Source organism: Streptopelia decaocto (genome assembly GCF_964273445.1).
Source record: "Streptopelia decaocto genome assembly, chromosome: 3".
In the NCBI taxonomy this organism is placed as follows: domain Eukaryota; kingdom Metazoa; phylum Chordata; class Aves; order Columbiformes; family Columbidae; genus Streptopelia; species Streptopelia decaocto.
This window is the reverse complement of record NC_138656.1, coordinates 36104555-36131077: the sequence shown is the minus strand read 5'-3', so window position 1 is coordinate 36131077 and position 26523 is coordinate 36104555. Positions and strand designations below refer to the sequence as shown.

The following is a 26523-nucleotide window of genomic DNA, read 5'->3' as shown; positions in this document are numbered from 1 at the left end:
TCGTATTAAATGACTCAAGGCGGGAGCTCAATATAAGCGTATGTAGAAAGAAATACTAGAGTCCCTGAAATGCTTTAGAGTTTTAAAGAAAACCTGTATCACTGTCAAGAGTAACTCAGATGAAAAGTTTTTAGCCCCTGAAAGTAAGATGATTGGGCTGGGTGGAATCTGCAAATGTTGAATTTTCATTCAAATATTGTTCATGTCCTGTGTGAGACTGAGCACTAACCAGAAAAGAAAAACCACCTGACCACAAAGTGGGCACAGTTTTCAGCTCTATGTGGCTAGGCATTGCACATGCAAGTAAATAGACTTTTCCATGTATTCTACAGAAATCAGCAACATAGGCAGTTGTCCATTCTTTCCTTTGCTATGTTCAGTTCAGAGGTAATGAAATGTGATTGTTTTATCTACAGTTTGGTAATGTTTTAATTTGACATTGTTGAAATAAATAGCTTCCTGTTTGCAGAACCTCTGGCTTTTGAAACTGCTAGATTCGTGGCATCTGAAAAAATACATCTGTTTACTAGATACTGTGTAACTTCAGGTATCTTGGCCATTACATAATGATGAAAAAGTGAAGTCTTGATTTCCTGATGACTACTGTGGTATATTACAGTTGAACATGAATTTGGAGTATTATTTCTATTGTGTCTTGAGTCACAATGATTCAGCCCTGGGCTGTGGAGCTGCACAGCATTGTGTGCGTACGTGTGTGTCACTTCATCTGGTTGAGCAGAATATGCTCTGTTGGCAATAGGTGGTGGAGATGGATGGAAGTTCATATGTGCAGTGTAACTGCAGGGTCAAAAGCCCTGAGGAGATCTTATGATGTATTCATGATGTGTGAATCTGGTTCAGAATCTGGAACCAAACCTCTTCAGTACAAAAAAAAAATTATAATTCAAAAAGGTGGTTGATCTGGAAACTGTTTCATTACTTCAGTTAGTATTTTTTTAATGCTAATGAAGTAAACAGGTTATGTCCTTCCCAAAATATTTCAAAGGCTTTTAGTTTCCCAGCAAGCTTGGATTTAACAATACATTATGGTTATTCTGTAGATGGAGGCGTACAAGAAATTGTGTTTTTGAAACACTAAAGTGATCACATCAATATTTTTTACGATTGAGGTTGTTTTCTGTGGGGAATATGGATGTGAACTGACTGTGCAGCTTCAGGTTGCTTGAACTGAAAAGTATCAGTTGCGCATAACAGATCATGCAGTAACGAAATATGTTTGTTGGCTTTTTTTAAACATACCCCTATGGATTGGACTGCTCTGCTGCAATTCATCCACTTGTGTACCAAGTGCTACAGAAAGAAAGATTATGATTAAGAAACATCAAAAACTCTCGTCTTAAACCAGAAAAAATCTATTGCTTCATGTACTGAAATTTGAAGTAGGTTCTGGCTCATCCAGAATGAGAAATATTTAACACCTATGAAGACATACCAGCGCCTTAACCTTCTTTCAGTATTTTAGTTTTTAAAATGGAGATTTTTATTTGTAAATAATTGCCCTGAAAGTAATTTTGAATAGCATTTATTTTCTTCCATTGTTGAAACAGACAATAAAATGTACAATGTTCTTAAAAAAAATTGAGTTCAAAAAATGAGTATGAAAAAATCAGCTGTCTCTTCATATCTGTTTGTGTAAGTAGCAACGTGAGTTTGACTATTTCCCTTATATCAATATCTGTAAAATGCATTTTTTTTGTTTTCCCTTCTTCTTTCAGAAGTGAAGCCAACTTGCATATTTAACAGCATGGAATATTATGATGGAGACATGTTTCGAATGGATGCTTGTCGTTTCTGTCGATGCCAAGGTGGAGTCTCTATCTGTTTCTCTGCCCAGTGTGGTGAGCTACACTGCGACAGGTACTATGTCCCAGAAGGGGAGTGCTGCCCTGTGTGCGAAGGTATGGTATCTTTTAAATCCTGTTCACTTATTAATTCTGTTGCTTTTTTTTTTTTTTAATTTGCCTTTTTTTTCAGTGCAAAGGAGCAAACAAGTGCTTTATTTCGTTCTTCTAAAGTTTGCATATGCCTCCTTATTTCATTTTATTTCTACTTTTTTGTTGTGTCTTATAATGCTGTCATGTTTTTTTGCAGTGCTTTTCTGGTGTTGGCACTCTACCCTTTTTATATAGAGCTTTTTGAGTTTCCTTTCCCTTCTGCATCAGAACTTCCTCAGACAGAGTCAAGTGTGCAGTACTTTTTGGGGGGCCTTCTTCCCAAAGTACACAAAAACTGTTCCTAATTTCTGCACCAGGTACTTAGACAGGCTTCTCCAAACACTAGACGATGTCCTCAGACACATGGTGTGAATTTTGAGGTTGTCCTGTGCAGGGGCAGGAGTTGGGCTCGGTGATCCTTTTGAGTCCCTTCCAACTCAGGACATTCTGTGATTCTATGAAAGCAGAAGTGGTGGCCTGAAGACACATTTCCATTGCTTTGCAGTCTGTTTCTTCCAGCCTTGTTCTGTTCGGGCAGAGCAACACGAACACCTCTTCTCTGCAATTATGGCAAAGAAACAGGGCAGTAAACTGACTTCAAAGTTTTTTTTCTTCCTCCTTTGCCCTGTTGACAGCCTTTTCTTCTCCTGGCTGGGCCTGCAGTCCTAAAAAAAAGGATTCTATGGGAAATTTCAGGTTGACCGTCTTGCTTACAATAGAAAATATTTGATGCATCTTCTGCTAGAATACAAAGAGGATTCCAGCAGAGGGAGATGGGACTGGTGCTCTGTGCTTGGGTCTTGCCCCAGTGTGGGTCAGGTTATGGCCAGGACACAGACAAAAGACCAGTGAATCACTCCTAGGCCCTGTGTTTATAAGCAAAATAAGCTGGAGATCTCGAATCTCCTGGTGAGAGGAATCTAATTTTTAATGCCACTTTCAAACACTTTGCAGTGTGCTTAATATTAGTATTCCTGTAGTTCCTTGCAGGAGCAGATAAGCCAAAAGATCCATTACAGTTGTGCTTCATTCCCAACAGAGAATCATGAAGGTAAAGAACCTCATGAAAATGAGTCTAAAAGAGGCAGTTACAAGAGTTGGACCTTCTCAGTCAGCACAGAATCTAGTGAAGGATACTGTTTTGGTGGCTTGTTTCATTACAGACTATTGAAAGTTTCTTCAGAAATTTAGAAAACCAAAATCTGGATAATGAAATATCAGGGTAGTAAGATTAGAAAGTAGGAAGATTAGAAAGTAGGCTGATAACATGGTGTTCACACGTAGAGAAGCTGAAATACAAATGCTGTAGGCCTAAGTATTCTAAAGAGATCCCAGTCTATGTTTGCCCTCTGTTTAAGATCTGGTCTAGATGTGCATTATTTGCTGTAGTGGGAGGCAGGATGCTAGACTTTTTGGACTTTCCTTGTACAGTTGTACCCATGCTTTTCAGAGACTTCAAGCTGAGGGGCCAAGGGGGAAGGAAATTCAGTGCTATACCATCATTTAATAACAGATTTAAAAGTTTAGAGAGGTCATGGCTGATGTGGTGAAACCCTTCCTGAGTAAGTGCAGATCCACTCCTGAAGAAATTGCTATAAGAGCTCCTGACTTTATGGAATATGTGAAATCTGTTCTTTTTTGCTGTAATTACTGTTTTTAACATATGTGAATATTCTGAGATGTGGCATTATGAAATCATTAAGACAATGTATATAGATACATAAATACTGTATCTATATATATGCTATATTTGGCCTCTCTGTATCAGCTCTGTCATACTCAGATGTGGGTGCTGATTTTTCACATTGGATTTACAGTTCTAGATATGTCCTTCCTCATCTTTGGTGATTTTAACATTCATCTATCTTATGATTCATCAATAAATTGTTCTGCCATATCATCATACAGTGTTAAAAGTTGATTTTTCCATTTTTGCAACCTTTGAATCAGACTATCAGGAAAACCTGTTAACATTTCATTTTGGGTTTGGGTTGTGTATATTTGGCCTGCAAATGGAAATTTCTTCTTTGGACAGGTACTTAATATTCAGAATAAAATGGATAACGATTTATAGTTATTGAGTACAATCTTCTTTTTCAAGTAATGGCTATGATTTAATTTCTGCTCAGCTGACTGAGATGCCAAGTGACAGGATCCTTCATCAAATCATCTGGCACTGTTTGGCTTACTTGTTTCTGTTGCATGCGTTTCTGACAGGGCTTGTAGCACTGAATCAAGGAAGTCTTGATTCTGACTTCTGAATGATTGGATGGTAAGATAAAATTTGGGTTTTATTATAAATCCCTTTTGATTTAGTGGAAGTCTTTTAGGTGAGGCTAGACAATTTGTTAACGTGTTATAATTTTCCTAGTTCCTTTAAACACTTAAAGAAAGCTCTGATCCCTTTCTTAATAAATCAGATTATGTTAAGTGACACCTAAACTGAGAAGGTAAGTCTTTTAAATGGGCAGAATGTATACTTAACAGCCCGTCCATTCATTCTTTTCTAGTTGATGAAGAGGTGGCATTTTTTTCTACCTTTGCTTTGTCTATTGACTATTTCATGACTGATTTTCAAGCCAACTAATTGTTTCCTACTCATGATTTCTTGATGATAGGAATATAAAGAAATATAATGCTTTCTTCTTTTCTGCAACAGTTTTTAAATGTCAGTGGTAAATTTGTTATGAATTGTGTACTACAAGCACAAGCCCTTCTCGCCTTAGCTCCAGGAAGAATTATTTCTTAAAGTCCTGTAGAATACCTCAGCATCAGGAAATCTAATTTGCTGGATTCAATTTATAGCTTTAAGCACTACTGACCTTTTAAGGGTACCAGGAACTTTGAGCTTTGACTCACATAAAAGACTATTGCAAATAGCATGAGACTTATATGTCTTTTCTGTGTTTTTTCTGTATTCCTGTGTCAATCAGAGTCCTATACATGAGTTGAATGATAAAATTAACTTCATTTGTTTGTGTATGATTTGATTTTGGCTAGGTCAGAATAGTTAATTACAGATTCAAATAAATCCTAAAACATAAAAGGTGAAGAATTAAGAGATTAGGAAACATTTTAATTTTTAAAGGTCTTATTTTCTCAAAGACCTGTGTTTTATATTGGCTTAACCCATTTTGCTAAAATGGGAAATATTACTAAAATTCAACATGAGAGTGAATGTCAGGTAAAGGTAGAAGTCATGTGCAGTTTCACTCCAAATGCTCAAAGTTGGTACTGTCACTAAGTGATACAATGGCTTATTATAAGTCAACAGTTATTAGCACTGCTGTTGATTTTACAAACACTTAAAATGCATTGCATTCCTTCCAAAGGGGAGTGATGAAACGTCAGAGAAATAATCCAAGTTTCACTGAGTCTTTTTTTTTCTTTTAGATAAGACATCTTTTTTTCTTCCAAGACTTTCAAACTTTTGAAAATTGACTTATGGGTAATTGACTGGTGGTTATTTGATGTCTGCTATCTGATGTGTGCAAAAAAACATACATAATATTTGTCCTTCAAAATTCTGTTGTTTAAATAACTGAGTCTTAATTTGATTGGTAGCAAGTATTTGGGTCTTGTGACTTTCAATAGGAAAAAGCTCCAATTGAAATTAAGTTGAAAACTGAGCCCAGATCATCTGTTCAGGAAAACTAGTAAATCTCCAAAACTGTGACAAGATATAGGTTAAGGCAGCCTCCTTTATTTCAGCAGGAAATGTGCCAAATGTCTCATCTTTGCTCAAACTATAAAATAGCGGTGTGATGCTCATATGAGTCATTTCAATGGTTCATTGAGATGTTTTCAGTTTCCCTTAGAATTTCTTAAGTTAATACCAAAAAATGGATCAATAGACCTAAGGTCCATTTTGTTCTGAAGATCAAAATTAGAAAATCAAGTTATTATGCCTCATAATTTTTACATTAAAAAATTGAATTGAAATAGTTAAAAACAGAACCCTGAATTTGTGAATGTTCAGTATAAGCTGACAACTTTTTTAACAGTAAATTTTAATACTGAAATATCTAAGTTGTTACCTATCTTATTTTATCACTGTGTACCACAGTGTGGTTCTTTCCACACTCTTCTTTGATAGTGGCTGCACTTAAGCCTTTCCAGGTAGTGTAAAATCACAGTTATTCATACATAAACTTCAGGTGTGAAAGGGAAGATAAAACTTCTTGCTCTCTTGCAATTCCTCTCATTTCAGACCCAATTTACCCGGTAAATAACCCTGCTGGCTGCTATGCCAACGGGCAGATCCAAGCTCACGGAGACCGCTGGCGAGAGGACGACTGTACGTTCTGCCAGTGCATCAACGGAGACCAGCACTGCGTGGCCACAGCCTGTGGGCAGAGCTGTCTGAACCCTGTCAAAGTCCCCGGGGAGTGCTGCCCAGTTTGTGAAGGTAAGAGTGGCATTCCCTCTGTTATGCTTTGGTCTGTCATGGCTGCTGCTTACTTGGTAATTCCTGGTTTGCTTCACAATGTTGCAGGACTGAAGTAGCTGGTGCAGTATCGCCTGTGACTGAATAAACTAGTGTGGGTAGAAAAAATAGGCACGGTTTAACTACACCTGTATGTGGCAATACTTGATACTCTTTTGGCCCCAAAGAGTGTAGTAAGAGATGATTTAAGGTCAACATTGTTAATTAATTTTACTCTTATTCTTAAAACTTATTAATAAATACAGGAGAAATGAGAAGATCAAAACGTTCATTGGCTGGAATTGCTGGTAATTGGATTATTCCTGGTTTCTTATTCATCAATGTCATTTAGTTCCAACTATCTCTTTGCACAATATGCCATGATATTGAACATAATTGTTGTATGAATAAAACATCCTTATTTCAGTGGAACTTATAGAGGGTGATGTTATCTGGTAAGCATTAATTTTTAGAGTTTAAAATGCAGTTTTCATTACCCTGTAGAAATATATATCTTGTGTAACCAACTGAGTTTTTAACTTAACTGCATGATAAGTGCTTGCCCAGACTGGCAATGGAAATATGAAGATTTGCAAACTGAGACATTGAAATAACTTTTTTTAAAAAAATCATATCTATGTATGTTAGTTCAGAGTTGCTTTTTATTGAGTATATATTCATCATGAAAAACACCAGGCTGCTAAATTTAGAAATTGTTAACCTAGACCTGGACAACAGGATGACCACGAGCCAGCACAAGATATGAAGGTGTCTGATAATATGTAAAAGCTGCTGGTGAATTTCAGAGGGTTGCTACTTGTATTTAATTAATTTTATGATGCAGAAGCAGGTTAGCTGCTTTTAAACCCCAGTAATCCCCTCGTGATGGATATCACAGAGTATGTGCTGTTCGCCCCTCATTAGTTAGCATGTATAAGAGCAACTTTGGGAAGGTAGTACAGAGAGAGAAAGGCTGATGGAAGTATTTTCAATACATTGAGGATTTTTCTCCTCCAATGAGAGAAGGATAGACAGATATCTTTGTTTTCCTGTTCCAGATTGGAGAAAATGGATGAGAAATAATTGGATTAAATGCTTATCTATATCAGAGTGAGATAATTATGATGAATTGTGGGAAGCGAACACAGGGTACAGCATAGGCTTCCATCGTTCATTGCTAAAGGTTGCAACATAGCCAAGCTCGTCCTTCGTTAACATGCCACATTAATGCCTCTGCAGGGCTATCAGGACACAAGTTAGCTCATCTGGACTAGGTTAGACAATTCTGTGCTGTAACATGGTTTTACTCTTAGAAGCAGAAATAGCTAGGAATTGCTGAAGTCCATAAAAGTTGCGCTGTTGTTGCAGGGGAGTTGGTGTTAAATTATACTTACAACAGAAATGATGACAAATAGATCAAGACTGATACAATAGACCATGGAATCAATATTTTAATAAGTTTCTTGCCATCTAAATTATATTTTCTCAGAAAATAATCTCTACTTATTTGTCATGTTAGCTGTTGTATGATGTACACTTATATGTAGTCATCTGTTTTTGAGTGTATCGTCCAGAGGAGAGTAATACTGAGTGGTGTTTTGAGCAACTTCCTAAATTTTAAGCTTCAAAGCATCACATTTGACTTGGTATTCCTTAGGTAGCATATACTGCCAAGTAAACAATCACTGTAGAATGAAATTACATAAATGATGGAACCAGCAATTACTGGAAGTAGTTTTAGTTTGTGCTAGGGGGAGATTTGAGTATATTCAGATACCTGAAAACACACTTGAATTGTCTCTTCTTTCTTCCCTTCCCTTCCCCACAGCAAACAAACCCAAACAAAACAGAAGATTATGCTCCAGAATGCCAAGTTATTTAATTTCAGGAATTTAGATTTGATAATATTTCAAGGATCAAAAATCTGGGCTGTTAAAACTCAGCAGTGAGTTCAGATGCTGGAACCTAACATATGAAAAATACAGCTTGCAAGAAGCAGCTTCGGATGATTTTGAGAAATTACTCAGCATCTGAGCCTTAACAACTTATCTTGCAATATAATAAACCAAAAAAACCCTGAGAAATAAACCAGTCAAGGCTACCAGTAAACTTCTTAAAGTTATGTCTTAGGACATCAAACGAACTCCAGGCTGCAATGCCTGGTGATTAGCAGTGTGAATAAAAATAGAGATCAAGGTCTTACCAGATTGGAAGTTTGTTAATTATGGAGACCTGTGTGTCTTGCTGAATCTGTTGACATTTTTCATTGAAAGCTCACATTAAGGAAATCCCAGAACATTAAGAAATGCTACTAGAGACAACATTTTTAGCAGGGCCTCTTGTGATAGGAAAAGGGGTAATGGTTTTAAACTAAAAGAGGGTAGATTTAGACTAGATGTAAGGAAGAAATGTTATGAAGAGGGTGGTAAAACACTGTCCCAGGTTGCCCGGAGAGGTGTGAGATGTCCCATCCCTGGAGACATCCCAGGCCAGGCTGGACGGGGCTCTGAGCAACCTGATCTAGTAGAAGATGTCCCTGCTTATTGCAGGGGGGTTGGACTAGATGACCTTTGAAGGTCTCTTCCAACCCAAACTTTCCTATGATTCTATGAAAAAATAATGATCTGTTAGATGTTGGCTGTCTGCACACTATGTGTTTTTTAAATTATATTTCAAAAAGTCAATATTTGAGCTGATGGCAGCAGGAACTTGTGTATTAGTGATAGACCTATGGTGCAAATCCACTGCTAGATAGCATCATGTGTCTTAAGCCTTAAATTTGAGATTAATAGTGTTTCTACTTGGAGTTCAATGCATAAATAGAAAAGCATAGTATCTGCTTTCTTTGCAATACACCTATTGCTTGCTAACCCACTAGGCAAGGAGCTTCTTTAGATCTCTGTTCTCTGGTTTTCTTCTTGTAGTAGGACTAACTGCGGAAATAGTATGCTGTGGGAAGACAAACCTTAAAAACATTTTTTCCTCTGCACATCTTATTGTCCCGAATTTTGGTTATATAGTTTTAATGAAAACATGGTCCTATCTGAAATGCTATTTTGTTTCTGTCATAATCCAGCCAGCTGACATCTCTATTCTCTTAACCTGCTAGGCTGAATGGGTTGATTCTCCTTCTCCTTTTTAATCAGCATCTCACTCATTTTCCTGAGTCTCACTCTGTTGTCGATATTCTGCTACTGATATTCACTGCATCATCAGTGACCTCCAGGGCTGGTGGGATCAGAGGAGAAGGAAGTCCTGGCTGGGAAGCTGGCTGACAAGTCCATGTTTTGATTTTAATGATACTAACAAAAAATATGTGCAATACGTTCATTGAAGATCTACAAGCAATAAAATACATTCTTGGCACAGTTTTTCCCAAGAAGAATTAAAAACTTTCCATGTCAGTCATATGATGCTTTTCTGCATACTACCCCATTAAATCTGCATATCTGTAGCTTAACCTTAATTTTGCAGTGTAATGTATGAACTGTTAATTGAGTAGAAGTTCAAATGTTATTAACATTGCACTAACAGCTTAAAGCAATTGTCCTGTGCTCTCCAGTCTTTCCTCCTTTTTTCCTATCCTTCTGCATCTTTTATCTCCTGCTATTCAGCATAGAAAACAAAGATTGGTGTCTAGTGTGGACTAAGTTCCGGGATCACTGGCATTACACAGTACCATGTTTTCAGATACACAAGTTATTTGAGAGAAATGTTCAAGGAGAAAGCAGCGTAACTCAGACATACGTTCAATAAGTGGGCAAAATTAATGTCAACTTTGATCTTGAGATAGTTTACTAGTGATTGTAAGGATAAACATACCTCATTTTACACTTTTCTTTTGAATGGCTTCCAGTTCTCTCTCTCACTTTAGCTGACAATGTGAAATGTTCAGTCCATAGAGAATATGCCATAGTGAAATAGCGATCTTTTAGTAAGGTGGTTTAAAATGGCCGCGTATAGTAAGTATTAAATTATATAATGCAAGTTTATCGTGACTGTACTTTATTTTTCTGCTCTTACATGTATTAGATGTTGCATGTCTTAATAAAGATATAGCTCTTACCTTTTGCATGAACTACTTCAGTTTTTTAGGACTAGTGCACAATGTAGGGAAACAATTATTTTTCTACTAGAATTTGAATTAGGCTTCAGCTGTAGAGCAGGAAAAAGACTGCCTGTTGAAAACTTTCTATTATTTTTGTCAATATAGTTGGTGATGGACCAATTCAAGCCCATACTTCCATTAAAATCTAGGTATCAGATCAAGAACAATAAGGCAGAGACTTTATATGCTTAGCACTATTTTTAAGTATGTGTTTATTTTTCATTAGGCTTCTGTTTGTGTGTAAAATAGATCCAGTTTGCCAGTGACCAGCTTAAGTTGTGTGAACTTACTTTCATCATGTCAGATATTAGCTCTTTAGTATGTGAAACAAACTATTTAGTCAAAGTTATTTCTTTCTTTTGTTTTGTTTTGAGTGTTGAAGGATAGTGTGCTTTGTGGGACATGAAATTGAGGGACAAATTCTAATCAAAGCTGCCTGTGGATCTGGCCTGCCTGCAGCTCATCCAGCATAAATGGTTATTAGTGTCAGTCACTTGCAACATTTATCTCCATATATCATCCAAGTGCTGCTACACCTACAATTCTGCCAATTCAGTTATTTCCTGTCTGGTTTATAACACAGTAAATTCAGACCAAACTAGATCATTCCTACTACCTCATCAAGAAAATCCTGTTTTTCTTACTACAGCAGCAATAAAAAACAGGACTCAATGATTGTAGAGACTGAAGGCATACAGAAATAGCTGTTCACAGTTTTCTAAAGTAGAGATCGAGGAGTAGCAATTGTGATATGCAATATTACCATACATGCTTTTTCACAAACTGCTGTCTTATGTATCCATAGCACAGACCCTGCAGGTATGTGTGCAGCCCACACATATACATTCTGGTGTTGACTGGACAGCTAAATTGCTTTGAAACCAGTGATTTTCTGGATGCTTGTCTGGGGTTTGCTGGATTTGGAAGAGGATAGCTATTCAGCTCCCACCAGCCTTTCCATGCTTGCACCTTGTCTACTGATGTTGTCAGTACAAGGGGGAGTGTTAAGTGAGATGCTTGAGGTACTTCACACTGGAGATCCCAGGGGAGATTACCAGGAAGGAACGGGCAGGAATGTGAGGTAGATATATGGAGGAGAGGGGTATGGATATCACGGTCCACTGCTCTGGGTTTGTGTATGGTTTTAGTCTTCAGAAAGGACAGCCTTTCTTTATTTGCATTGAAGTTGGTATCCTCTAGTACCTGTGCTGGTGTCAGGGTCCATTTCTGTTTGATGTTTTCACTAGCTTGGATCAAAGCTAAATGTATTTAATCTACAAACAACAAAGCTAGAAATGACAGTAAGTATCTTGGAGAGCAGAGTATGAATTTGTATGTTTGTTTTAAAGCAGAGAGCTGGCAGAAAAATGTTAACCAAATTCAGCAAGGGAAAATACAGTGTGCTACACTTGGAGGAGATTCTTCATGAGTCCTGGACCAGAGTAATTGTTAAATAGCAGTTCTCCAGGAGAAGTCTGGTGATTTAAGTGGAAGGAAAAGTTGAGCATGGATTAATGGAGCCTTGAGAAGGAAAATACCATGCTGAAATTATGATCAAGAGTACAGTTTGCAAGACTTGAAGTAGTCCTTTTTCCTGTGAGTGGATATGTCTCTGACATAGCTGACATAGCAGGCTCTTGGTCCTTTTCCTGACATTGTTCCTCTGAAAGAGATGCAGGCAAGCTGGAAGGAGTCAGAAGGAGAGCACTGAGCACAATCCAACATTAGCAAAACGTGTCTTAAGAAGACAAACTGAATAAATTGGCTTGGTTTAGCTTAAAGAGAAAATTTTGAAGTTGGAATGAGAAGACATCTGTCTTCAAGTGCCTAGAAGGTTCTTGCAAAGAAGAAGATAGGGCAAGAAAGAATGAAAATGAATTGCAAGAGGGAAGATGTGTTTTAGCAGAAAGCAGAGTTGTTGAGGAAGACAAAATTCTTCCTGTGGCATGTGCAGGGCATCACAGTTTGTATTTTTAGCCTCAGCAAAAGGAGATTCACTCAGGAAATTGCATACGTAACTGAAAGCTGTAATAGTTATTCACATGTAGCTTTCAGTGTTTATACAAGTGATGGCTGTGGCTCACCAATATATAGCTGCTCTGTTTTTTTAAGTAAACATCAACATGATCAAAGCCCTTTCTTGTTACAGTACATCCACGATTGTCACTTTTTGCCAGTTTTCTGACACAGCAATGCCTGTGCGTTGTGCTGATGCAAGGAGAGTGTAGATAAAACCCCAAGGTGTGAGCAGGGAGCTGACTAATTCAATGCAAGTGCGTCTGAGTTTGGGGAGAGGCAGAAAGCAAGGGTCACCAGTAAGGCATGAGGTTAGTGACAGAGGCACATGTCGTGTGGAGGGGAAGACCTTCCTTCATCAGCCTGTCCCCAAACTCAAGCTCTTTAGCCTACAGCTTTTCAAGGCAGGGACCTCCTTTCACTGGTGAGAGCTGGGAAATGCAGGCACATCACTTTCTGTGGATCCCACACAAAGAGTTAGATTTAAGCTTCTGATGGATGCTTCTACAGAGCTTCTGTAGCTGCTGTAATGATACTGGTCCTTTGAGATTTGCCTTTGTTTGTTTAATCTATTATCTATTTAGTCTGGTTTTTCTTTTTTTTTTGTTTTCTGAACTGTCTTCATTAAGAGCCAAGGCTTAGGTAATCACACTGGCCCTCTGTGCTTTCCCCCCGATTTTAGAGCCAATAGCTTCTTGCAACACTAGGAAGTCTCAAGAGAACCCATTTCTACAGGTCTAATGAAAACAGACAACTAGGTAGAGGGGAGAAAGTGATTTTTCAAGAGTCATAAGGAGCTGTAAATTTTGGTATGCGTTGACACTTCTTTCAGCTTGGAATTTCTTCATGGGAGCTGGTCTGTGTACATGTCCCATTGGAAGAAACTGGATCCATTATTCTGGGCTAACCATTGTTCATTTGCTGAATAAAATGGGTGTAGTTTAAGTAGCAATTCCATTTTGAAATAATTTTACATCATCACCCCCCCCCCCCAAAAAAAAAGTGGATACTGGAGCTAAAGTAGCTATTTAGAGTCAATATATGATAGCATATGAATAACACCAAACAAGCTACAGTGATAGAAATAACCACATTTTCCTTGGGACATCTGCATCTGTGGATAGCCATCTGTAAACTGGAATAATAGTTCTGTTCACAGCAAGTAAATATTGGGCAGAACAGTATGAAAATATCTGATTTTTTTAAAAATTATTTTTTTAGAAAGTTAATAAATACAAGTGCTTGGCAGTGGCAGTGATGCCAGAAATGTCCCTTAGGAAATTCCATGGTCACTTCTGTTCTCTTGCATCTCCCAGAGACTCAGGCTGTTCATAGGGAAAGCTGCGACCCAGTCTGCTAATACTTAGTAACTGGTTATCTCGGAGCACGTCCTTCTGTGTGAGAGCCCTCAGGTACAGGTGGCAGGGTGCCAGTGTAAGCTGTGAATGAGAAATTAAGTGTTAAGCAAAATCCCCTCGGAGAATTTTCATGAATAAGGCCTGCACTACTTTGCTGTCATTATGGCTGACACTTTATCTTCACAGAAAGAAATTAACATTTTCATCAATAAAGGGCTCCAAACTCTAGCTGAGATGTAATTCAGTTCAGTTCCTTTAGCGTGTCCAACACTTCATTAAGTAAAAACAGGCGGCAGAGTCCAGTGAAAAGAAATTTGATTCATTCAGGATGAAGTCAGTGGTAGTGAGCAGTGTTCACCGGCGCAGGATTTGGGCCCAGAGATCTCCTTAGAGCGTGAAGTATAAGTTATTGTTCAACAGCACTGCTGTAGCTCTCAACCAGCCTTTTCATCAAAGTCAATTAAGGGATGCAGACGCCGTGCTGTAGAGAATTGGGCTTATGTTTGCCAGATCATGATTTAGTATAGTGGTTTTAGACAAGGCAGCTGAGGCTGTTGAACCACACCATCCAGGGTATAATGAAACCTAGTGCCAGTGAAAGTCCCTCCAAATTTAAGAAAGTTAGGAAGGCTATACTAGCATAAAATAACCTTTTCCTAATTTTCAATGATTGATCATGAGGTTTGGTGGAAAAATACTGAAAGGATAGATAACTAAAGAATCCTAATTAATGTATACCAATGCAGCTAAGGATGTCTCACTTATAAAGAACCTCATGTATCCTCTAATTAATTCTTTTCAGTGCCCATAGCATTCATAGATGTGCCCTAGATGCATGTTAATTTAGTATGTTTGCTGTATCTTCACCTAGTAATGGTAAGTGAATGACCTCCTTACCTGTTTGGACATTTCTTGACACACAGGCTTAATTGATTCGACTTGAATAAAGGTGGTTATTTCCTAGTGTCACTCCACCTAAAATTGTCAAGAAAGTCTCATCAGCATTAAAAGATATCTGAAGGGTATACATGCCCATTAAACTGAAAACTTGAAGAATTGATTATGACAGACAAAAGTTTTTAACTTTGTTTGTGAGTATTTTGATTGCATCACTGCAAAAAAAGAAACCTCTTCCATGCAGCTTTGGTTCATAGGTGGCTTCAGCTTGCAATAATAAAATAGTTACTTTCGAGGAAAAATACATATTCAAGTAGTTTCAGGTTGCCAGTATGAATAAAATTTGAAACAAAAGCCTGCCAAACCCAACTATGTGTTTAGAAGTATTATTTTCAGGGTTATTTGTGACATTAGAAAATTATCTTAAGTCCTTGCCTGCATTTTATGAATAGTTATATGATACTGAATTGTTGAACTCTGATATTTAACACAGATAGCTAAATGCTGGGAAAAAAATCCTGCAAGACATTAGGTATTTCAAACCCAGGAAGGAAATTCTCTTGCCCAGGATTTGGGACTGATATTTTTCATGTAATGAACTGGAGGGGCGGGGAAGGCTGGAATGTGAACTATGAGGATGGAAAACATTTAGTCACTCTTGGAATGATATGAATGTTTTTACAGGAAGCTTAAGTAAACACACATGCTGCTGCTTAGTAGGCTGCAGTTAACTTTTTTGGACGGCAGACAAAATTCAAATAAGTATGCAGACTCGAAAGAAAGGCTGTTGAGCAGCACACCCTTCAGGACCAATTTTTAGCCAGCTATCCCATAAAGCAATAGGTAAAAACTGTTCACTTTTTTTTTCCCTTAATTTTTATAGTAAATGCTTGAAAGCACTGATGCTATATTTAAGTCAGTTGTTGCTGGTTTCATAAGATCAGAACATCTTACACCTTTTAGAAGTAGTTTGTTTTACAAAATACTACAGAAGAGGGAGCTATTTCGCCTTCCCCAAACACAGACATGTTCTTTATTATTGATGTTAGAGGTCTTTCTTCATGTATGGAACATGATTTTGACTCATTTTTCCTTTATGCACCAGGAGAGGTTTTCATTTCATACTCCCAATGAGATGCTGGGTTTTCTAGAATCCTCTTCTGTTTAACTTATTCCCTGTACATGGCTAACACTTTCTCCAAGTATTCCAAGATGAAGCATTGCAGAATATAGATGCACTGCTATTTTATAGGAGTTGTTCTGTCTGGGGTTAAAAAATCATTGTAAATTAAATGTGTAAACTTCACAGAGTTATTTTTTGAGTTAGTGGCTGCGTACAGTAAGATCTTTATGCAAAGTTTCTAAAAAACAAAAAAAAACCAACCAAACAAACAAAAATAAACAACAAACAACCTACACAGTTCATTATTGTTAAAAGTACTGAAGACATCAGTGGGCTGAATTATTTATAGAATTAATTTATATTTCCATTTACATACTGAAAAGGGTTTTTTTCTTGTGATTAATGCTGCCTAGTCTGGGGGGGTGGGGAAGAACATACACGGAGAGGCTCACAGGTGGAAATAAAGCTTCCCTGTGCTATACACTGAAAATGTGTTTCCATGTTCCAGCTTTTTTAATAATAGGTACAATTAGTCTATGTTGACTAGTTAAACTATAGACTGATTCACATTAACTAGATGGAAATATGATAGAAGAGGTTGAGGATTTGTAGCACTGATCAGTGAATCATACAGTCCTGGTTCTTGTGTGGCAGTTATGGCTATATAGTCTTCACATTTAAATTTAGGATTATTTTTAGGCCTGGTGGCTTCCATGTGCTGCATAACAGTTAGATTAGTGTGTTTGAAACATTCATGTCTTACTGTGTTACTTGTATGTTGAAATTATCTTGATTGTAATTTAGTACAAAGTACAAATGCTTTCTTTCATGTTTTTTTGTGTTTATTTTTTTATGCATTTTTTTTTATACGTGGAGAGAAATCACTGGCAAGTTTACTTTCCAGTTGCATGAGGAGTATTCTCCAAATAATTTCTCAAAATATCTTGATTAGAATACACTGTATTTGTGTTATATGTTAAATATGAAAACAAACATCTGAAATCCTTTTTAAGCATACCAGTAATAGTCAATATACAAATAATGAATAAACACATGTCCGAAACTGTGTGCAGTTTTGGGTGCCTCAGTCTAAGAAGGACATCAAGCTATTAGTGCATGTGCAGAGGAGGACGACCAAGGTGGTGAAAGATCTGGAGGGCAAGACTTACAAGGAGCAACTGAGGTCACTTGGAGAGGGAGAGGGAGGAGGCAGCCTCATGGCAGACTCCACCTTCTGGGCTGGGAGCAGTGGAGGGGGAGATTCTGATCTCCTCTCTCTGGTGATCAGTAGGACAGAAGTAAATGGAATGAAGCTGCATCAGGGGAAATTCAGATTGGACATTAGGAAAAGGTTCATTGAGAGGGTGGTTGATCACTGGAATGGTCTCCCCGGGGATGTGATCACAGTACCAAGCCTGTCAGCATTCAAGGAGCGTCTGGATGATGTTCTTAGGCATATGGTTTAATTTTACATAGTCCTGCAGTGAGCAGGGAGTTGCACTCGATGATCATCATGGGTCCCTTCCAACTTGAGATATTGTATGAAATACTGAATAAACACAAATAAAATTAAAAATAGTATTTTGGGGGGGGTTCTAGGGACACAATTTTTATATTTGCTATTACTGTAAAAACTGTCTGCTTGGCAATGAATTTTTAAGGACTTTGCTCTTAAATTCCCAGTAAAAGATAGGTACTAGTGTAGTAGTTTGCAATCTTTCAATGGAATTGATAAAATCTACATTGTGGGTATTCACAGAAGGAGACCTTTTGAAAATAAAATTTTCAACCTCTCTGTAGTCAAATATCTGTAGAGCTTACAATTTCACAGTTTTGATGAAGAAACTTGTTTCTGTGGTGCAGAATGAAACCTCTTCATTAATGTGAAGCCGGCTGGAAGTGCTGGTTTTATATAGATACAGATAAGTTTATATATAAAAATTGAAACAGGCAAGAAAAAACTTGCATACATACATAAAATGCTTGCAGCTTTGGGGTCCAAAATGCCCTCTGTTTGCTTGATTTTGTTTGATTTATATGTATACACACACAGACCACTGTCAACCCACACTGTTGTAGTTTGTTATTATGGCATTTGCAAATTTTTTTTTTTATATGTTTGCAATGCTTTACACCAATCGTTGGTAGGATTTACTACCTTTCAAGCACATGCACGTAGAGTAATACTGAGTAGAGCTGTGCTGGGAGCATAGGTGAAGTCAGACCTCCTGTATCTGCTTAGCTGGAGTAACCCTCATGCTTGAATCAAAGCAACTGAACCCAGATGTTCGATGCATACTTTTGTCATACTGCTGCAGCAAGGAAAAGTACGGTAATTATTTTGTAATATTTATGAGCGGAATTGAAAATTGACATGGCTGAGTAGTGTAAAATACATGTCCCCTTACATTTCTAGTGCTTTTGGCTTAAAATACATATTGGTCCAGATTTCTAACAGTTAGTTAGAAGCAGCAATAGAAGTTCCCTATTTACTTTTAAATTTAATTGTATAGCATACAATCATTTGGGTTGGAAGAGACCCTTAGGATCATAGAGTCCAACCATAACCTAACTCTAGCAGTGAACCATGTCCTTAAGAACCTGAAACTATATAATATTTAACAATTTAATGATATGCAGAAGAAAAAACTCAGAATGCAATAGTTACTTTCCTGGTTAAAACCAATTTTGTAAAAGCCTGGAGTAGGTATTTCCCTCACATGGTATTTCTAAAGGCATAAAGAAAAAAACCTGGTCTGATTTAAAATATTGCATTCTAAATGAAACAAAGCAAACAACTTGTTTTAAGTATTTTTCATGTAATAATAATTAAATAATCTACCAAGAGGTGAAGGATGAGTAAAATATTAACTTACAGGAGAAAAGAAAATGAGACTGATTAAAGGTGGTTGTGGCTGTCAGTAAACAACATTTCAGAGATAATTACTGTTATAACTGCCTGGAAGAAGAAATTTTGCTTCTTCTATAAAAAGCTACTCTTTAAGTCATTTAGTAGATTTCAGAGAGGTGGCTTTAGGCAAATGTGTACTTTTCTTGCAGAATGAAGGTAATCAGTACTTGGCAAAAGCATGCAGAGATCTTCAGAAACTGAAATGTTTATCTTTGGTTTTCAGTTCCCTGATTAGGCTTCATTAAGGACATTGCTGCTTTCACTGAAAATGTCCTGAGTTTGTGTGAAAGTGGAATTTGTGAAGCCATCCAGGTTGGAAAGGATCACCCAACATTTTCTAGTCCTGGACCTGCTCAAAGCAGGTCCATTGACAGCAGGATCTGAGGGCGTTGTCTCAATTAAGTTTTGAGTATTTTGAAGGGTGGGGGTCGCACAACCGCTCTAGGACTCTGTCATAGTTTGAGCACCCCTGTGGTTTAAAAGAAAGAACAAAACAACTTTTATCAAGTTGTCATTTCCCGTGCTCATACTTGTGCTCATTGACTCTCACCCTAGCCTGGAGCACCTCCAAGGTGTGCCAAGCCTTGTCATCTTTTGTACCCTCCCATGATGTAGTTGTAGGCAGCAAAAGGACGTCCCTGTTGCTCTCCTTCTCCAGGCTAAAAAAGCCCTGGTCTCAGCCTCTCCTTGTACACCACCTGCTCCAGCCCCTGACCAGCAGCACAGTGGCCTGTGCTGGACTCACTCAGGTGTGTCAGTGTCTGTCTTCTACTGAGAAGCCCAAAGCTGGACACTACTCCAGCTGTGGGCCCACAAGTGCCAAGTAGAGGGGAAACACCACAACCCTGCACCACCTCCTCCTGCTGGTACAGGTCCCTCTTGTCCTTCACACAAACCCAAACTGAATGTTTGGTGCTATCATCATACATGCGACTTTGTAGTAGTACAGTTAAGTGGAATCCCTCTTAGTTTTCCTATATGAATTCAAAGCCCAGAACAGCTGTGGGTATGATGAGTATAATTTTTCATTCTGGTACCAGCCTTGGCAGGGTGGTGGGGAGGAGGTGTATTTTAGTTTTCCTTAAAATTAACTAATTAATTAAGTAAATGAAATCTCCAAAGTTAGAATGAAAAATGAAATCTTTAGTGAATGTTTTGTTTTTTAACATTCAGATAAACACCAGAAGTCAACAAGGGTGTAATAAATGGTCTCTGATTTTTGTTTGTTTTGACTTTTTTGTTTGTTTTGACTTGTTTTGTTTTCCAGGGCTTTGGCAATCAATGGTGATTTGGAGTTTTCTTTCTCTTGTTTTTGATAACTTTAACTGATCAAACTGTGCGTGTGATAAAATCCTAAGGATCTCTCTTTCCCCTGGTCTCACTGGAACATGGAAATGCATCTGTGTTTCTCTCCATTTCTGCATACTTCATCTGAGCATTATCTTAAGACCTCAGTACTCATCCAAGTATAACAAGATCTGTGCATGAGGCACAGTAGAAGACAAGATCAACCATCCTTTGTTCTTGTGTGTGTGTGTATATATATATATGTATATATATATAATATTTCACTTTTTAAATAGAAGACAATGTCTGTTCTTTGTAATACAAGCTGTGTCACATCATTCATAGGAGAAGTGGGAGGTCTGAAGAATCAGAAAATAGCGGAAGAGTGGGGCCTGGGGATTGATTTTCTCCATATTACAGAAGTATCCTAGATAGAAAAAAATATCAATGAAAATATAGTCTTATTCCACCTTGCCAACATTTTTTTTTTTGGTGACGCTCTAGTTTTTTTTGTTGGCATTGCTCATGTAGAACAAAGCCAGCTTCAGGGATTACTTGGCTGTCACCAACTTCCCTTCTTTCCCATAAATGCACAGTTTGATTTCAAGCTGGAATGAACAAGGTGCAGGGTTTTTATCACATCTATTGTGATCGCACTGATGGACCACCAGTGGCTGAAATATCCACTGTGGATTTCAAAATTTTTGAAGTTATTTTTAAGCAAATGGCAGTATAAAAAAATGAATTGAAAAATTTTTGTCAACCTCACAGCTGGCAAATTAATAATCCTTTGCACTAAAATTCAGCACAGAAAGTATCAGGCTCAGAGAGGGTATCTAGAAGCAAGATATTCTAATAGAAGTCTGTGTTTCATGTATGTGCACTAAAATTCAGCACAGAAAGTATCAGGCTCAGAGAGGGTATCTAGAAGCAAGATATTCTAATAGAAGTCTGTGTTTCATGTATGTCTAAGCACCTGACATCAGCAAAATTTGTGCTCTATTAAAAAAAAAAAAACCACATTATTTTCATCCAAACTCTCTTCAGTGCCCTTCTCTTTGTTTTCTTCTTCTCTCTTTCTATGGTATCATTTTATTGTTCTAAAGCACACAGACAAAAACAGCACACGTTTTTCCCACCCATTGTCTGTGCATTTGTGCACTGGATCCTTCTTCTGCCATTTCTACCAAGAGCAGTCATGAAAGCCAAGCTCAGATCATGCGGTGGTACATGCTTTTTCAAGCTTAGCTACTGCTTGCCTATTCAAATAGCCAGAAGCCTGGCAGAGCAGGGCTGGCTTTATTTGTTGAGTCTTGTCTAGCGAAGTGAAAAGGGCTGATATTTTTGTTCTTTCTAGCTGCATTTTTGCACATGTGGGGGTAGGGAATGAAATTATTTCTTTTGTCCTCTACTTGCGGCTCATTGAGAAGCAGGCATGCATACAAAATTACTGTATCTCAGGGCTTACCTTTAGGGACAGGAGGGAGAAAAAAACAGATTTGTAGGCTTGTCTGGAAACACTGAGGATGCTGAGAGCAGACACAAAAGTGGGAGGTAACAGAATAATAAAACACAACGAATAGAGGACTAACAAAACCTTTCAAATTAATATAACAACAGTTTAATTTTGTCCTTTGTAGGAAATACCACGTTACTGGGTGTATCAAGGGGGCAAAAAATTGTTCTGTTGATGTGTCCCAGACACAAGAGCATCAAAACACAGAAGTATAAGTTTGAAAAGTCACCACAAAAAATATGTAACAAGTATATGATTTTTTTTTCTTGATATTAAATTATACCTGCAGTTAAAGATAAATTATCTTGAGGGGTGAACTTCAGTGATAAGAGGTGAAACACAGTCCTGTTTCTCTCTAGGTTTAGTTTACACTCAAGTGGATACTAACCTTCATCTCAGCTTTCAGTGAGTTTTTGTGGGGTTTTATCTACATGTTTTTACCTAACTGTTCTGCAGCCAGGTGGTAAGACATCAGTCTGCTTCAGTTCTCCAGTTCGTGTTAATGTCTGTGAACTTCGCTTTGAGTAGCATTAATGATTCATATTATTTGTAGTGGTTTTAACTACCAGTGAGGATAAGCATTACTGTGGGTTTTTTTTCATTTGAAGTGTAGGGTTTGGGCTGACTGGCCAGTAACCTCAGAGCAGGTTCAGGGTAATTCTTGTATTTTGGTCATTTGCATGGTTAAGGTATTTTGGTTAGAAAAAGGAGTGAGGTAGAAAATGAGGTTTTCAGAAGAGGCACCAGTGCTAAAAATCAGTTTGTTTGCAAGACTATATATACTCTGTGTTCTAAAATAAACAGGGTTAATTAATGGAGTTTCTGGAAAATACCAGATTATTGGTATAAATCAATATGTTCTTGATTCCTAAACTAATGCTTTATTGAAGTTGCAAATGTTAAATATTAGACATGAGTATGATTTAGTCAGATAGTTTACTGAGTTTGCCAAGATTAAAAGAAATCTAGTTTGGGAATCCATGGATTTTAACCCACATGGCTCTTTATGGTTATACTACATGTGTAAACTCAGACCAGTAAAATGAAATGAAGACTTGACAGAAATTTATAAAATCCCTCCTTTGAACCCCATCCTAGTAATCTATATTAAACTCTTAGGACAAAAAAAAAAAAAAAAAAAAGTGTTTTTTATTTAGATTAGAAGAGATTTCAGGATCTACAGAGACGTGGATGCTATTATACAAATTTTGAGCTTGTATTTGAACAAAGCTGTTGGTGGTATTTTATATACATATGAAGTGTATAGCTATTTTTTCTCCTGAAATTACACAAGCAACAGAATTTGAATGTTATTATACTTTGAAACTTTCAGCAAGGTGAAGAATCTGAACCGTGACCTCTGAGATAAGTTTGAACTCGTCTAACTTCACTGTAGTGTCTTTCATGTAGTGATTCCCTCCAAACTGTGTACTTAGCTGACCTAATTTTAAAAGGATTAAAAATGTTCATCTGCTGTATAAATTGTTGTGAAGAGGAAGAGTAGGGCTGGGGAGAAGCTATGAAAGCTGAAAATTGTGAAGGACAATGAATGCAGAAAAGCACATTCTCGTAATGGGATAATTTTCACTTGACTGGAAGGCATGGGTGCAAAAGCTGCCTGCTGGACATGGAGCCAATAGGCAGAGATATTTATATTTTGGTTAACAGTGTATGCTTCTAACGGCTTAATGAATTCTGAGTAGCATTTAACCCGCAGTCTGAAAGGAAAGACTAGCTGCCTTTAAGTAAAGATGGCAAAATCTGCCGTTCAATATATCTGGTTTGACGATGAGAGATGGCAAGATGTGGCCACCTCCAGTACATGAAAATGTGCGTGCCATATAAAACATAATATGGTTTATCACCCTGATGGTTAGTATACAGTTTCTCTATATTTTCACAATTTATCAGTTCAGGTAGTGATCTTTTTTTAAATGTGATTTCCTTTAAGTCTTCATTTCATGAGATGGAGGAAGGGTATAAACTCAATTGAAACAGTGAAATGAAAGCTGACACTTATTTTTTAAAAGTTATGCATTTTGTGTTTCATGAATGCTTAATATGTTAATGACCATAACTATAAATTCATTGGTTCTTAAATTCTTGAATTCTATTCATTGGATCTTAAGTGCTTGAGTTCTATTAAAAACACAATTAAAATACTCAATCTCAAATGTATTTGTTTTATTTTTCTTACCTTCAGAACCAACATACATCACAATAGGTCCACCCACCTGTGAGATTTTGGTGAACTGCACTTTGACTGAAAAAGACTGTATCTATAGTTTCAAACTGGACCAAAATGGTTGCCGCATTTGTCAATGCAAAACTAGTGAGTATGCAAAAATACAGTGGCTTTTACCTTTTATGTCAAGCTGTATGTAAAAATGCTAGTATGCTGGTTTTCCCATTCATAACATTGATTATATGTTGTGTTAGTATGTGTGTGCTTTATAGTTGTTCATTTTTTAAAAACTAGGTTCCTGATTTCTGGCATTGCTTGTTTCCTTGCTTAAAGTGTGTTTGGAGGAAAACATAAGATGTCTCACTTCAGGCAAAAATTAACAGCTAGGTAGAAGAGTATCTAGGTTTGTGCACTTCACAAAATCCTGTTGCTAAATAGCCTATTTTCAACTTCGCTCTTTTCCCTCAAAGCTTGGTTTTTGAGGATAAATATTTGAAAATTACATGCCTGGGGGCATGTTTCTATGTATACAAACATATCCATGTATAATTTTATTTCTATAACATTTTGTTATATTTATATTATATATGTATATATAAAATACTTTGGATTTGTGCAGGGTTTAACATCTATTTTTTTCCTCAAGGAAAATCATTGTGCCTTGTGAGAACTTTGTGTGCATCTGTGAAGCAGCAAAAATGTATTTTCTCTATGTATTTTATTAAGAATTTGATGTTTACAGATGAAATATAAAGGAAGGTCAGGTTGGTTGTTGGAATTGCCCAGCAAAGGACACCCCTGGAGCACTGGTTTCAGCTGCAGGATCCATCACTCTGGCTGCCAGCCCAACCTAGGAGTGGGCTTAAACTCTCTTTGTAATTTTATTATAGCTCTGCAGCTTCCTTGTAGCCTCTGAGACTTTCACAACTGAAGTATTACTCAATTCCTCTAATTTTTATTTCAGTCTGCCCATTTTCAGCCACTTTCTAAACCAATATGACTATTTTAGGGGTGCCCAGTAAAAATGGTCCAAATAAAACTCTCAATTGGTACAAACTAAAGAGTGTTAGAATTAGATTGGTGTTTTGCTTGAGGAGCAAGAAAAGGGTTTGTCCTGGCTTTTTTTTTTTTTACATTTCTCTTCTGGTTAAATATGCATTTTTCTTTCCATAAGGTAAAGGACAGGACATCTTAAATATATGGCAAGCAATAATGTCATTATGGTAATACAGAAATAATACCTTTGGTTACAAGTTGTATTCCTGACAAGGGTGACTTTCCATAGATTGCACCCAAGATATCACATACATAGTTGTTCCTAAGGACAAAGTTAGAAATGTTAAATTCTGATTTTTAACATTGTAATTTGATTTTCCTTCTTTTTATTGTTGTTAAATTGATGGGGGAGTTTAACACAAACAAGAAGATGGACATACTTGGCAAATTTCAGCATCTGTTCGTGCAGTCCTTTCCTCCCGTTTGGTGCATGGAAGACCCATCGCTCCAAAGGATCGTTTCTTTTGTCCTAGATTACCAGATTACATACATACACATACCACATCCTGGGAGGTCTCTTTTCTTGCTTGGAGTGTTTCAAATTAAATAGTGCTTAAGAACCTATTCAAGGGAGTTTTTGTCTTGCCAGATTTGCTTGAAATTATTTTTATTTTGCAGTAGCAAACTGTCTGGAGCAAACTTAATAGTATCATTTGTCTGTCATCTCTTTTTCAGTTAAATAGCTTGAATTGCAGATTGCTTTAAAATCTCCTCAGTCATTCAGAGAGGGGAAACCTTTATTTTCTAAAGAGGTGAAGAAAAATAACAGCTTGGAAGTCTTCATCACTTGCTGGTCATCAGTCAAAATTACAGGAATAGAATTTTTCTGTCAAGTAATGTCTCTTGCTTGCAAGGCTCTGGACAAATGAGTGTGTGAGAACTGAGAAGAAAGGAGGTTTAGGTCAAATATGCTGAAAACGTACTGTGCTAGTTCTTTGCGTATTGAGATCCTATGTACTTTCATGTCGGAACCAGTTCAGCTGCGTCTTTGCTCTCTAAGAACATGAGAACGTATATTATCTTAAGCTCACGTAGACTCGTGGCCTTTTGGGAACTTCAGTGACTTTCTACGGCACCCACTTCTTTCTTGCTGGTCTAAGCTCCTCGACTGAGTCAGATTTAAAGTGCCCGCGTAAAGGAGACCCACATGCCCCACATTACCATTTGAAGTCATCATATCCTAACTCCACTAACCTCTTTCCAATAAAGGTTCCTTTTTTGCTCATTTCTTTTTAGATACCTCTGCTAAAGATTTGTTATACTTCAATCTATTTCAGCCAGTATAAAGGCAAAATGGCAAAGTGGAAGAACATACAGTAAAGCTGTAAATTGTTCCTCATTATGATCTTCATTTACATTCCCGTAGCCAGAAATCAGTACAAATTTATTTGAAAAAATTATCTAAGTATGATATCATGGAACATGTTTGGTACTTTATTGTAATTTAGATACAAGTTTATTCAGCTTGAATCAAGCTGACTGCAGAATGAGAGAAGGAAGAAGGAAGCAAATCCTTACATTTCTAGAATACAATGATTTTAATAGGAGTAGTTTACTTCATCCTCTGTTTTTCCTGTTTTGATAGTGAATGTTAAAACATGCCATAACAGTATGCACCGAAAACATACATGCTGTAAAGTAAAATAAAGTAAAATAAAATAAAATAAAATAAAATAAAATAAAAT

The 26523-nt window shown here is 37.2% G+C and overlaps 1 protein-coding gene across 2 annotated transcripts in view; it reads left to right on the top strand.

Annotated features, from left to right (window-relative positions):
- The window catches only part of CRIM1 (cysteine rich transmembrane BMP regulator 1), a 191824-nt gene that overhangs the window by 123733 nt on the left and 41568 nt on the right, over nucleotides 1-26523 (top strand). For both annotated transcript variants that reach the window (XM_082049838.1, XM_082049839.1), the window contains exons 6-8: nucleotides 1737-1919; nucleotides 6166-6363; nucleotides 23801-23929. In XM_082049838.1, the coding sequence (XP_081905964.1) occupies nucleotides 1737-1919; nucleotides 6166-6363; nucleotides 23801-23929 (510 nt within the window). The remainder of the gene's footprint in view (nucleotides 1-1736; nucleotides 1920-6165; nucleotides 6364-23800; nucleotides 23930-26523) is intronic.